The following is a 14,862-nucleotide window of genomic DNA, read 5'->3' as shown; positions in this document are numbered from 1 at the left end:
CAACAGCTTCAGCCTGGATGGATTCTCCTCCAGCGCCATATAGCTCTAAGTCACCTTTCTTCAGACTTCTAATTTTCTGCAGTCCATGCAAAGATTTGCATATGTGAGAACCACAACCGGTATCCAATACCCATGAATTAGAATCAGAAGAACTTAATATCATATTGGCATATAATAAAAACATACTTTTTGATGCAACACTTGCATCAGGCTTCACACTTGCAAGAAAGCTCTTACAGTTTCTTTTCCAATGCCCCGTCTTGCCGCAGTGGAAACAGGTACCGGGTCCAGAGATTTTCTTTTCCTTCTTCTTTTTGATGCGACTCTTAGGGTTTAATTTTTTCTTTGAACCCTTGTTGTCCGATTTCTTCTTTGAGCTCTCACCAACAAGAAGGATCGGACCCTTGTCCTTCTTGATGTGAGACTCTACTATTTTCAGCATATTTAGAAGCTCAGGCAGGGAGGAATTCAGTTTGTTCATGTGATAATTCACAACAAACTGCGAGAATGAGTCGGATAGTGATTGCAGGATCAAATTCTGACTGAGCTCACTGTCCATAGCAAAGCCAAGTTGACTCAATCGAGTGATCAAGTCTATAACCTTTAAACAGTGGTCTTGCACAGACGATTCCTCGATCATTCTAGCACGGAACAACTGCTTAGATATCTCATATCTAGCAGTTCTGCTCTGCTCACCATATAACTCCTTCAAGTTAAGGAGTATGGAGTGAGTATCCATGCTATCATGCTGCCTCTGCAATTCATTATTCATAGAAGCAAGCATGATACATTTGACAGTCAAACTGTCATTTTTCCACATACGATATGTGGGCAATTCCTCCTCAGTTGCATCTTCCCCTGCCGACCCTAGGTCAGGGGTTTCAAGAATGTAGAAAGTTTTTCTTGTGTGAGAACAATCTTTAAATTCCTCAACCAGTTCACATAGTTGGGACCAGTCAATTTGTTTGTATCTAAGATACCTCTAAGTGAGAGTGAAGATGCCATTTTTGCAGAATTAATCTATAATTACAAAGAACACTAATATAAGCAGACCAATCATGATGACATGTATTCAATCAGACAAGGACTTTTATCTAATTGTTACTCCCACTATTTTTATCGAATATCATAACCCTCTAGTATGATGAACGAGAAAATACTAATTTTCTTAGTGAGGTTGAGATCCAAATTCCTTATAAAAGATCTTGTGGGAATCACAACAAGCCCTTATAAGTTCAAAGGTAGGAAACTCTTTCCAATTGCATCCCATGCAATTTCCAACTTTATTCTGTCCTCTAGCACACATATAGTCTTGTGGGAATCACAACAAACTATCGTGTCTAGTTAAGTCAAACCGTTCATTTTTATACAGTCATATTTGAATAATGCTGCCCTTGTGGGAATCACAACAAGGCAACATATTAAAATATGCCATATGCATCATATGCACCAAGATATTACAATATCAATCCCTAATACTAGCCTTGTGGGAATCACAACAAGCTAGCGTAGATATTAACATAATAATATCTAAGCATGAAGGAAGGACCTTTATAGTGTTATATCAGTAATTAGCTTTTCCATGGAGGTCAATCAAATAGTTGGCCAGGTAAGTAGATGGGAGGCTCTCCTAACTTAGTAAGGTCCTAATTAAATAACCACCTGTAGCCTCTTTCCTAGACACCAACTTAGTCAATTGATTCAGAATGGCTCAGCTTAAAACAATTAACACTATGACTTAATTATGAATTTAGTGAGGGCTTTCAAATATTAGTATCTTACTAACATTAAGCTCAACCATAAAGGACAATCAAATAATTGGCCAGGAAAGCAGGTGGGAGGCACCCCTCACTCAGAGAGTGAGGTCCTAATTAAGTAACCACCTGTGGCTTCCTTCCTAGACACCAACTGAGTCGATTGTTCCAGAATGGGTCAGCCCAAAGTTTTCATACTACTATATTGGTCTCATTGCACATTCTATAATTTAGCACTAGCAATTATACTGTGCTACAACATGAATATAACACTATCTCATGGCATAAACTAATCATGCATACAAACAACCTAGCTATCTCATAGCATCAAGATAATAGCATGTATTATCATTTGGTTAAAAGGATTAAGGTGGCTCTGATACCACTGTTGGGTTTTCCAGTGCGCTAGGGCGCAGCGGAAGATACGGGATTATAAAATTTTCTTATAAAACCCATTATATGAAACCCTAATAAGCCAAGATCACCTTAATAGTATAACCAAATAATATAGAAAATATAATCTTTGTATAGAAGAATACCTATCACGCTATATCCAATATGTCTGAAGATGTCCTAAGGTGCCCAAATGTTCACCCTCCGATGTTGATCCACATAGGAATGGGTTCAAGACTCTAGCTCCACCAAAACTTGATTCTAATTGTTCAATCCTTCCAAAGGATTTAATTAGCTGATTTTCCTTCACTTCCTTCTTCCTTTCTACCTCTAAAACATTCACTAGCCTTTTTGTCCTAAAGAAGACCCTTTTGTCTTGGGTTAGGACAAAAGAGAGAGGCTTGTAAGAAAGAAGGGATAAGGGAGAGAGAAGGAGAGACTTTTTCTTTGATAATCTTTAGAACCCCAAGGCACCTCCTTATTTATAAGAGATGGAGGGATGCATCATAAAGGGATGCATCCCATCCACACACCTCATCATGATGAGGCATGTGCCAAGAGAGGCATCCCATCATGATGGGGTGCTAAGGAGAAGGGTGTATCAACTTCTTTCTCATGTCTCCCTCTTAAATTCTGATGATCCAAGGGCCCAAATGCAGTGAACCAAAGCCAATGGTCCAGATCTAGGCGCCATCTAATGGTCCAGATCAAGGCATCATCATCCAGGGTGCCATCCAATGGTCCAGAAGCAAGATCCATCACAGATGGTCTAGATTCAGGCGCTGAGCAACGGTCCAGATCTTTCATCCAGAGAGCCATCCAGTGGTCCAGATTCAGGCGCTGACCAATGGTCCAGATCTTTCATCCAGAGAGCCATCCAGTGGTCCAGATTCAGGCGCTGACCAATGGTCCAAATCCTTCATCCAGGAATCCATCCAATGGTCCAAATGAAGGCGCCAACCAGTGGACCAGATCCTTCATCCAGGAAGCCATCCAATGGTCCAGATGAAGACGCCAACCAGTGGACCAGATCCTTCCTCCAGGGAGCGATCCAATGGTCCAGAAGTGAAGGCCCTATCAAACCCAATCCAATTGGATTTAACCAACTTAAAGAAAATATTAAACCTAATCAAATCAGGTCTAATTAAAGCCAAATGGGTTCCAACTCTTGGCTAACCCATATTAGGTCATGATCTAATCATATTAGATCAACCTAACCTAAGAATCAGATTCGAATTTAATTTGAATCAGAAGCTAGGGTTTGCAACACATGCTAGCATGTTCATCTTGCAAACATGATCTAATCCAATTAGACCCTTGATCAATTTCCTTGTGTGTGACCCATTGGGTTCCTTATCTTAGCCAGCAGTAGGTGCAGGTGCAAGTTGACCTAACCTGATTAGAATACCTCTAATCCAATTTAGGTTCAATTTAGTGCTAAACCTGACTTAGCAATCAGAACCTTTCTGATGCTTTGATCTAATCAAACTCTTTGATCCGATCAACCCACAAGACATGATTGATATCTAGCAACGTCTCATGTCTACCCGGAAGATGAGGAGTGTATTGGACAAATCCAAACATACCCTTCAGTGGCAAGTTACCGTGTAATTTAATCCCTCAGTCATACTACATCCTGAATAAGTGCATGAGTATGGATCAATATCAAACTCAATCACTTATTCATGTCTCTCTCAATCTTTTATATGATAATTCAAACAATGAAACATTAGAAACTCTTTCTAATATTCATTTTGGTTTGATCAAAGGCTTCTTGAATCATCATAAGATTAGAGTAAGTAGGATGTTACCTTCTCTTACTAGAAGTGACTGATTCCTTGTTGACCTACTCACAACCTTCGTACAAAATCCACCATATCCAGAATACCCCGTACACAACGCAATGTCGTGAATGAGGGTAAACCAAAACATAGCTTCAAGTGCATAAGGTACCATGGTGATCTCAGATCTAAGGATCACTTGCACAACTCCCACTATGAGAACCATCTTTTGATAATTAAGTAAGAATCCATAAGATGTTCTCATAGCTGGTCATTTCAGTGAACTCATTCGTCTAATGAGCACCCACATCTTTGTATTAGTGTCTCACACAAGTGATTGTGAGATCAATCACCCTCTACATCGAGCATACATAAGATGTGCCAGTCTTTCCGGTAATATTGATCCCCGACTCAATATACCAATTTGACTGGAAATATTCTAAATTAGAATTTTAGGATTTTAGGTCTCACTGGTATGATCTTATCATAATCCTAAAACCAATGTCCTAATTTATGGGGTTCATCATCCAATAATAAAATAGATAAGCAGCAAATGATGAAACACAATGCCTTTATTGATATATATCGAGTGTCAAAGTACATGATTTGGAGGATTACAAAGAGAAACCCATCAAATGATTGGCTTATAGGGCATCTACTCTTTCAGTAGCCTACGTCCTCCACTGCTCCAAATCTCAATTAGGATGAACTGATTACAGAGATAGCACACACCCGAACGATCACAAGCGATCGCTCTACAAGATATTCACACAGAATTTCCTTTGCACAAGAAGTAGGATCCCAATCCTCTTCTTCTCTAGAACCCTAGCCTCACAAAACAAACAAGAGTCTCTCTCAAAATATACTGGAATAACATACCCTAGGGCTCTCATGAGTCCTATATATAGTCTCAAGACCTTCAGATGATCATAGCCGTCGAAACGCCACCAAAAAATACCAAAGAAAACTCGTCCGTATGATTTCCTGCGAGCTCGAGTCGACTCGACTGTAGTTCGAGTCGACTCGGGCACGTCTGGACAAATCCTAGTATAACTGGCACGATCTCAGGTTGACTTGACTGTAGCTCGAGTCGACTCGACGATGCTTCGAGTCGACTCGACCAACCTTCGGGTCGACTCTTACAGTCCAGACAGAAACATGGTTTTGCTCGGTCTTCTGGCCTTTCTCCACTCGGGTCGACTCGACTGTTCCCGAGTTGACTCGACTGTAGCACGAGTCGACTCTGACAGTCCGCCAGATAGAACTATGCAGAATTGATTCTCCTTCAATTCTCTTCATCACCAATGGTCTCCACATACCCCAACAATAAAGAGATGCATCCTATCCACACACCTCATCATGATGAGGCATGTGCCAAGAGGGGCATCCCATCATGATGGGGTGCTAAGGAGAAGGGTGTATCAAGCTTTAGAAAAAGCCGTATCTAATGATACGCTTCTTTCTCACGTCTTCCTCTTAAATCCTGATGATCCAAGGGACCAAATGCAGGAAACCAAAGCCAATGGTCTAGATCTTGTTGGGAACCCGCCCATGCCGCAGAAAAATTTTAAAAAATTTAGATGCAGCGGAAGAGGCATGCGCGGGATCAACCGTTCATCGCATGAACATTGTTTAAAACCGTTCGTAGATAGATAAGGATTAAAAACTTTTAAATAACATTAGAAGATCAGATCTTCACCTTGTGCGGGTAGATCATCACCGCAAACTGATGATCATGGTTTTGGATGAAGGTTCGCTTGAAGCCGTTCAAGTGCCCGGCCTCTACGGGTATCCACACGAAGCAAGAACCGATCAAGCTTCTTTGTCTCCCCGGGGTGCTAGCTCCCTTGCAGAGACAACTTTTAATGGCTGATCTCCTCTCTTTCTTTCAACTCTTGAATGTGCTTGAGAGGAGGAAGAAGAAGGATGAAGAATAGTAAAGGAACAAAACCCCTGCAGCCTTCTTTCTTTTCTTTGCGTTGGAAGGAGGAAGGGAGGATGAAGAGGCCACCTTTCTTTTTCTTTCTTTGCTTGCGGCTGAACCAAGGAAAGGGGAGGAGAGGGGGCCACGAATTGGAGAGGGAGAGGGCTTCAATGATGCCCTAGGTCAGCCCCCACGCCTCCTCTTAAATAGCATGTGGAGCTCCTACTTTGTAGGAGCTCCTTGATAAACTTCCAAGAGGGGCGCCGGCCCCTCTTTGCCGCACCAAGCAAGGAAAAGGAGGAGGGGCGTGTGCCCCTCCTTCATGGTTAACCTAATCCTCCTTTAAGGAGGATTAGGAAGGTCACTCATGGTTAGGTCCAAATCTAATTAGGCTTGGAGCAAGGGTGAACCAATTTGGGTTTAATCTAGGTAAGTCCTAATCCAATTAGAACTTAATGAACCATGACTCAATTGAACCCTTCAATCCTAATCCAATTAGGAGTCTTGTTGATTCATTAGATTAATAATTAATTAGGACTTAAGAAATTCTAATCCAATTAGAACTTATTTAATTTTGGTGCTAATCCAATTAGGACTCTAATTTGAATCCGAAGTCCTAATCCGATTAGGAATCTAGGAATCCTACTCCAAGTAGGAATCCAATTTTAATTCAAAACTCCTAATCTAATTAGGATTGTTGGAATCCTACTCCAAGTAGGAATTCCAGTCCTACTCCAATTAGGATTTCCAGTCCTAATCCAATTAGAACTCTAGGAATCCTACTCGAAGTAGGATTTGTGTTTAAGTCCAATTAATTAATTCCATTGTTCCTTCTTCAACTGAATATCAATCGAATTGATTACTTGTGATTTCTAATCACGATTCAACCATCGGATCGGTTAATACTTCTAGTGTGTGTGACCCCATAGGTTCTATTCTAACTGGTAGTGAGATATATTGTGATCTCTATCACAATATCATTGAAAACTCCTTTCAATGGATTGGAATGATTCCAACTCTACTCATTAGGGTTTATCGATCATCGAGATAATCTCTGTGAGTCTCACCATCCACCAGTGACACCTAGCAGCATGTAGTGGCTACCCAGTAGAATAGAATGATGAACCTCTAGGTGCAGTTATCATGTGATACAGTCCTTCTATCGTGGATCCCTACAAGACGGAGGTCATGGATAACTCGTCAAACCCCTTCGTCTGTCATATGTCAAGATTTATTCGACTTAAGTTCGAGAGCGGAGAACTCTTTCTCCACTGTGCAATCTGCCCCGGCCGAGGTCTTACGAACTCAGTCTTATAAATCACATAGGATCTCTCCTTATCTATCAAGGTCGATAGATTCCTTATAGGTGCATACCCTACTCCTACAGTGAACCTATTGCAGCCAATCTACACTGCATGGACCCATATGGCTAGAGACCATGTATATGTGCAGTCGAACTACAATAACCTCACTGTGAGTAGCCGAAGCATCGCAGGTCAAAGGACCAGTCACACTACTGCAACATCAAGCAAGTCACTGACGAGTGGATAGACATCCAAGTGACTTCTTATCTTGGTCACGCTCAGTACCCTTATTCTCTAACAAGCACCTGCACTATTACTTCAGTGTCTCCACACCGTGGACTCGAGTCTCGTCCATCCATAGGAAAAGTAATGTGTGCACTGATCTCATCGGATCGATCACCATCCTCGTGATGATCCATCGATCAGGAACCTTTTAGAAATTAACCACTAATGATACATGGCTCAAATTCTTAACTCTTAAGAATACGCATCATCATCTTATTAATTCTTTGGACGATTCATAGACACATAAACAATATGAATAAAAAGATGCCTTTTATTTATTCAATAATAAATAGTCAAGTACAAAATTATGTCCCTAGAATTAATAATGTGTCAGCCAGATTGGCTTCTAGGGCATATATCTAACAGATCTAGGCACCATCTAATGGCCCAGAACAAGCGCTGACCAATGGTCTAGATCTTTTATCCAGAGAGCCATCCAGTGGTCCAGATTCAGGCGCTGACCAATGGTCCAGATTTTTCATCCCGGGAGCCATCCAGTGGTCTAGAATAAGGCGCCAACCAGTGGACCAGATCCTTTATCCAGGAAGCCATCCAATGGTCCCGATGAAGGCACCAACCAGTGGACCAGATCCTTCATCCAGGGAGCGATCCAATGGTCCAGAAGTGAAGGCTCTATCAAACCCAATCCAATTGGGTTTAACCAACTTAAAGGAAACATTAAACCTAATCAAATCATGTCTAATTAAAGCCAAATGGGTTCCAACTCTTGGCTAACCCATATTAGGTCATGATCTAATCATATTAGATCAACCTAATCGAAGAATCAGATTCGAATTTAATTTGAATCAGGAGCTAGGGTTTGCAACACGTGCTAGCATGTTCATCTTGCAAACATGATCTAATCCAATTAGACGCTTGAGCAGTTCCCTTGTGTGTGACCCATTGGGTTCCTTATCTTAGCCAGTAGTAGGTGCAGGTGCAAGTTGACCTAACCTGATTAGAATACCTCTAATCCAATTTAGGTTCAATTTAGTGCTAAACCTGACTTAGCAATCAGAACCTTTCTGATGCTTTGATCTAATCAAACTCTTTGATCCGATCAACTCACAAGACAAGATTGACGTCTAGCAACGTATCATGTCTACCCGGAAGATGAGAAATGTATTGGACAAATCCAAACATACCCTTCAGTGGCAAGTTACCGTGCAATTCAATCCCCCAGTCATACTACATCCTGAATAAGTGCATGAGTATGGATCAATATCAAACTCAATCACTTATTCATGTCTCTCTCAATCTTTTATATGATAATTCAAATAATGAAACATTAGAAACTCTTTCTAATATTTATTTTGCTTTGATCAAAGGCTTCTTGAATCATTATAAGATTAGAGTAAGTAGGATGTTACCTTCTCTTACTAGAAGTGACTAATTCCTTGTTGACCTACTTACAACCTTCGTACAAAATCCACCATATCCAGAATACCTCGTACACAACGCAATGTCGTGAATGAGGGTAAACCAAAACATAGGTTCAAGTGCACAAGGTACCATGGTGATCTCAGGTCTAAGAATCACTTGCACAACTTCCACTATGAGAACCATCTTTTGACAATTAAGTAAGAATCTATAAGATGTTATCATGGCTGGTCATTTCAGTGAACTCATTTCTCTAATGAGCACCTACATCTTTGTATTAGCGTCTCATCCAAGTAATTGTGAGATCAATCACCCTCTACATCGAGCATACATAAGATGTGCCAGTCTTTCCAGTAATATTGATCCCCAACTCAATATATCAATTTGACTAGAAATATTTTAAATTAGGATTTTAGGATTTTAGGTCTCACTGGTATGATCTCATCATAACCCTAAAACCAATATCCTAATTTATGGGGTTCATCATCCAATAATAAAATAGATAAGCAGCAAATGATAAAACATAATGCCTTTATTGATATATATCAAGTATCAAAGTACATGATTTGGAGGATTACAAAGATAAACATATCAAATGATTGGCTTATAGGACATCTACTCTTTCATAATGTTAGCATGATTTAGGAATCACATAACAATCTATATTAGTCCATAATATTTTCTTAGGGATGACAATTGGGCCGAGTTGGATATATACAAATCGGATTAGATACAAGATAGATCAAAAATTTGTCAACCCGAATCTAAACTGTACATTAAATATGTCAAAAATTCAAATATAAGCCTGGTCATTTTTATAAATAGGGAGCCTAAGTTTACCTCCAATGGGTTGAATCAAGTTAAACGGATTAAACGAGTTAAGCACTGCCACATCAATATTTTCGTTTGTTAGCGTGATCTATCCGTCTATTTTTTTATATATATATGCGCTAATATATATAATTGTTAAGATTTACCGAATGTGAAAGTATAAATATATATTTTTCTTTCTCCAACTCTCTCTTTCCTTTCTTCCAACATAGCTTATGTTCAAATTATTTTTACTGTGATTTAATGCTAAAGCCTGATAGATTAATAAAATAATTATAAAATCTAATTTGATCCAATCCTGATGAAAAAGAATTGGATTTAAATTGTTTTCCTCTCCAATCCAACCAGACTCGTTTGCACTCCAATACACCAAGCGCCAAGGCACAACTCCCTTATATGTGTTTAGGCAATCTGGAGATAAAATTTTAAAATATTTCATGCCACGAGGCCTCATCTGGAGCTCCAGGTGCAAGTTAATGGCGTGAGCTTGCGTCACATCACACATAAAGCGCGCCATCTGTTTCAAAGCCACGCGGCATCCTTCGGCCGCTCACGGGCGAGGCGCGCCTACACGTAGACGTCCGAACGACCCTTCTTCCTCCGAACGCCGCATAATATTTCCTACGCGTACACTGAAAACCAACCATCCAAATTCCCGGCGGTTTTCCGGATTAGCTACTCACCACCGTCCATCACGACATCTAGAAATAATAGAAAACAATAAACGGCAAATCCATTTTCCTGCATAGAAATTTGTATGACGACTACTCCAGAATCTTAAAAATCGAACTGTCATCGGGCGAGGAAGAGAAGCTTTCGTCTTGGAACGAAAGCCATGGACTGAACCCCAACGTCCGATCTTTCCGAACGAGAAACGAGAGGTTTGGTGTCGAACTCATCGCCAAAATGAGATCCATTTGGCTGTCTGGTGGATAATTTTGCATTAAATTTCTTCCCAGAATGATCGAATGGCCACCCATTTCTTGTTTTTAGATCTCATAATCAGGGTTCCGGATCGATCTTGGTGGAGAAAATGTTCATCCGGAGCTGAATCCAGGTCATAAAATTGGTACATTTTGGTTGATTCTTCGGAAAAGTTTTGGGTTTGCTTGGTAGATGATCGATTGGCGAAGGAAACCTTGCTGGCTCGAGGTGGAATTAGGGATTTCTGAGCTCAATCGAGTGGTTTTCTTTGTCGAAAGACGCCATTAAGGCTTGATCGATTTGGAGGTGGAAAGAAGAATGCAAGAAAGACACCGAAGCCCGGCACCCCGGCGGATCTCGCCGGAGAGCCCCGTCAGGGGGCAGAGGAAGTTCAAACCCTATTCAAATTACCGAAATTTTCAGCGGAGAAGCTTTGATGGAGACCAGCCGAAGCGGTGCTCGGATTCCCCGCCCCAAAAGACTGATGTCTGGATCGAAGCTGGCCGGCTGGCGGCCGAATACTTGGTGTCTAAGGGCCTGCTGTCCCCGAGCTTGCTCCCGGGGCAATCGCCAAGAAAGGAGGATAACAAGGTATTGAAGGAGAAAGAAAGGGACTCTCTGGTGCCGGAGAGCAGGACTTCGGCATTTGCTCGGCTTGGGAATGCCTTCCCAGAAGTGGGCCATGGGAGGAGGAGGAGAAATGATGATGACCATGACAGAATGGGATCAAGGAATTATTTGAGGAGGAGAATGGGGCACTATAGTAGAGGCCAAGGTTCAAGTTGGCTCCGAGACAATGTAAGGAATGCGCGATGGATAGAAAGATCTTCGAGATATTCTAATTCTGGGGATGAGGACAATGATTTTGCTCCTCACTTCCATAGGAGCCGGTGGAGCGGATTTGATAAAGGCAGAGGCAGTGCGATGAGATCACCTGCAGATGAAGGATACTCCAGAAGTGATCGCATAAGCCAATTGAGATCAGAAAAGGAGGATGTTGATGAAATCAGATCGAAAGTGAGTTCCTCTAGAGTCAAGAGAGATCGTTCAATTGTGTCTAGGTGGGATTTGAATGAAGGGGATGATGATGGTACAACATTTAATTCAGTAAATGCTGATGAATTGAAGAGCGATTCAAGCTCCGATTTGAAGAAGAAAGATATAGCAGTGGAAGATCGACCACAAAGAATGGATGATAATAATTTGTGGAACATAATCAGCCCATTGAAAGTGCCCAAGAAACCCCGATCATCCGTGCGACTGAAAAGCCCAAAATTTGATCAAGTTGATCAAGGACCCACCACCGAGGCAAAGATTACTTTAGGAGCTACTGCCAAAGAAGCCTTCAAGGTGGCCCTGGAAGAAGATTTGGATATGAATATAATTAACAGCTCAAAATGCCATGAACCCGTCCTTTCTGCTATTCAATCTGTCCAGCCTGCGGAGGAATCTGTGAAACTGCAATATGAATCAATTGAGAGGCCATCAGGTTTAGGGACATTTAGACCAATTGTCGATATGAGAGAGGAGGTAAGTTTTGTACAGTGCAGCAACGAAACAGAGGGAATCAAGCATCAAAGACACTCATCTTCTTCCAGGATAGCTCAGGAGAATGAGCACTCTTGCTTGCATGGCTTAAGTGCGAAACCGTCAAACCCATATGATGAGAACCTCTCACTGGTAAAAGAAATGGTTGATGTAGCAGAGCCAGAGAAGTTGGAAGATCCTGTTTTATTGTCAAAAAATAAATCTGAAGTTAATGTTATGCTTGAAGAAGAGAAGCAGCTTCCGCACAGTTCATGTAGAAACTTTGATCTTAACATTATGGAAACTCCTGAAATAACTGAGATTCCTGATGATCCTACTGGTGACCATCTCCATACTTCTCTCCCTGCTTTGGAGACTGAAAAGAAACTACCCATATATCCTGGCTTTTTGATGGGTAACACTACCAATGCCGATTATGAACACAGGCAACTTGTCAACAATGAAAAAGTAATGGAAGTCATTAATGTGGAGGATGAGTCCCCAGCAGAGGACAATGTCTGCAATCATTTAAAATCTAAGTAAGTTTCCTTTTTAGGCAAAGTTTGTTTGCATATTTATTTTAGATAGTCCATGCATGAAAATTAAGATAATTTTGACTGATAGCTGTAATTTTCTTGACAAACTAATCTTGGATATTTTTATTCCTTCTTTAGTCTTTTGTGTTGTATATAAAGTTTGGTGGTATTATATTTTGGTCTGTTCAGGTTGATTTGGTAGCTTCATATCTCATGGTCTTCCTGTATGTTTCATTTGCTGCAACAGTGAGACAATTTATTCAGGCCTGGATAACTTTCTGAGCCACACAGCGCATGTGGATCTTTCTGGCATTCAGGATGGTTGTTCCTTTTCGGTTTCTAATTATCTTGCAACTGCTACCTTGGGGCATCCATCGACACAGCCAAACCTTAGTGACCTGCCAACAGGAATGAGTCCTCATGATGCAGTGGTATGTTATCGATATTATTGTCACATTCATTCTTTTCAATGAATGCTATGTTCCAGCTAACGGTTTGATACTTAGTATGATAAGCATTAAATTCTGATCACCACCAAGTCTAGCCTTACTTGCATCTGTTTAGCAAAACTGGCAATATTCTGTAGCTAGACATATATTGTAGTTGAAACATATATATTCATCATTCATGTATCAAGTAAATACTCTATTCACCAATTAACAGTTTGATATTTAAGTATGGTAAGCATTAAATTCCTTTTGTGTGGGGATGGTCTTATTTGCAGTCTGCTTGGTGAAGTCCTCAATATTCTTTAGCCTTGTACTTGTAGTTGACATATTTACATGGTGATGAATTCATTAAGCAACTTTTTCTTCTTATTACAGGCAATTCCTGTTGATGATGATCCAATATATATGTCGCTTGAAGAAATCCCATTTGGTATGCTGGAACATACTTGCTAGTTTTTCCTTGAGCTTAATATATCCTGTTCCTTCTCTATCTATCAATTGAACTTCTTTAATCCATTAACTTGCTTACTTGTTAAATATTAAATCTTTAAATTGTCATTAATTTTCTTTATAGTTTTATTTTTCTACTCATTGGTGGGAATATCATAGAGATGTAAAGCAATATAACGAGGATCCTTTTTTTTCTGTTGAACTTCCAGGAAGCAGGCAAAAAAATCTTTGTGATGCTTGTGCATTTAAGATGTTTATTTATCTGTGCCTGTCAAAATAAAAAAAGAAGATGTTTATTTATCTATTTATCTATCTTTCTTCAGCAACTGGAATCTATCTTGAGAAGCATATAATATTTTTACAGGCTATGTGGGAGCATTAGATTAGCCATCTCAAAGACATGGAGAACTCTTTCAAGCCAATTCATTGGTATCAGCATTGTGTTGGGCTGTCAGTTCATCTTTCTCCAAGCCATTATCTGGATAGCTATACAGTATCTTCTTTTTTTTTTTTTTTATTAGTTGCTGTCATCTTTGTCCGAGATCCATTTGGTCATAGATCTGTAGGCCGGTAGGTCCTTCTATAGTTCAATGGTTGTAGCTTCTTGTCAATTTCAACATATTTCCATCCTATAAGTTTTGCTTTTTGTGTTAATTGCCACTTAATTATTTGAGAACGTGAATCTTCCTGTTAGGTAATTATGGAGACAAGTGCATGATATTCACTGTTAGCATTTGGCCTCTAATTTGTTCCATTTGGATGTTGTAATATTTTTTATGCAGGAATCTTACATACATGATCACTCACAAGCTCACCATGCACTCAACTGGCAATACCAAACACACACAGACATAGACAAAAGAAATGATGAAGTGTACAAGGGTTAATGATCTTTGATAGTCAGCACTGGTGTACTTGCTGTTTACGTAACATTCATGTGACATGCATGAAGAAGAATTACTTTTCCAACATTCTACTTGGATTTTATTTGAACTGTGTTAGAATTTGACAAGTTTTTCATTCGGCAATTTCTTGTTTTTTACAGTTGAATGTGGATGATTAAAAAAAAAAGGAATTCTTTTGGATGATATAAGTATGGTTTTGCCCTTTGCTTTCATATAAACCATAATTTTCTCTATTTGTGCATCTTATTCCTTGTGGTGGCAGGTTTTTGCAGTTATGATCAATGACAACTAGAAATTATAAATTCACATATACTGAATATTCTAATGTACATTGAGCTAGATGTTATAGACATGGATCAATTACGGTGAACTTCTTAGGACTCTTCAGTTGGCACTCCAGTCATGGGATATCTTGTGTT

At 40.0% G+C, this 14,862-nt stretch overlaps 1 protein-coding gene across 2 annotated transcripts; it reads left to right on the top strand.

Annotated features, from left to right (window-relative positions):
- Positions 1 to 10,412: 10,412 nt before the first annotated feature.
- On the top strand, positions 10,413 to 14,610 carry LOC103696508 (uncharacterized protein At4g26450-like). 2 transcript variants are annotated; one of them, XM_039120008.1, is made up of 5 exons: positions 10,419 to 10,533; positions 10,646 to 12,642; positions 12,887 to 13,070; positions 13,464 to 13,518; positions 13,903 to 14,268. In XM_039120008.1, exons 2-5 carry the CDS (start codon positions 10,895 to 10,897, stop codon positions 13,923 to 13,925), a joined length of 2,010 nt encoding a protein of 669 aa, XP_038975936.1. In that variant the 5' UTR covers positions 10,419 to 10,533; positions 10,646 to 10,894; the 3' UTR covers positions 13,926 to 14,268. The 2 variants fall into 2 exon arrangements, with proteins under 2 accessions (XP_017695949.2, XP_038975936.1); XM_017840460.3 differs by lacking the exon at positions 13,903 to 14,268 and adding an exon at positions 14,321 to 14,610 and having other exon boundaries at positions 10,413 to 12,642.
- The last annotated feature ends 252 nt before the right edge of the window (positions 14,611 to 14,862 follow it).

This window comes from Phoenix dactylifera, unplaced genomic scaffold, assembly GCF_009389715.1.
Source record: "Phoenix dactylifera cultivar Barhee BC4 unplaced genomic scaffold, palm_55x_up_171113_PBpolish2nd_filt_p 000691F, whole genome shotgun sequence".
NCBI lineage: Eukaryota > Viridiplantae > Streptophyta > Magnoliopsida > Arecales > Arecaceae > Phoenix > Phoenix dactylifera.
This window is presented reverse-complemented; position numbering and strand designations above follow the sequence as displayed.

Bases quoted from the DNA above. Each gene is read 5' to 3' on its own strand.
- LOC103696508 (XM_039120008.1), top strand. From the start codon at position 10,895: ATGCAAGAAAGACACCGAAGCCCGGCACCCCGGCGGATCTCGCCGGAG. The intron at 12,643-12,886 runs GTAAGTTTCCTT...TTGCTGCAACAG, and splicing joins TGCAATCATTTAAAATCTAA to TGAGACAATTTATTCAGGCC. The intron at 13,519-13,902 runs GTATGCTGGAAC...ATATTTTTACAG, and splicing joins GCTTGAAGAAATCCCATTTG to GCTATGTGGGAGCATTAGAT.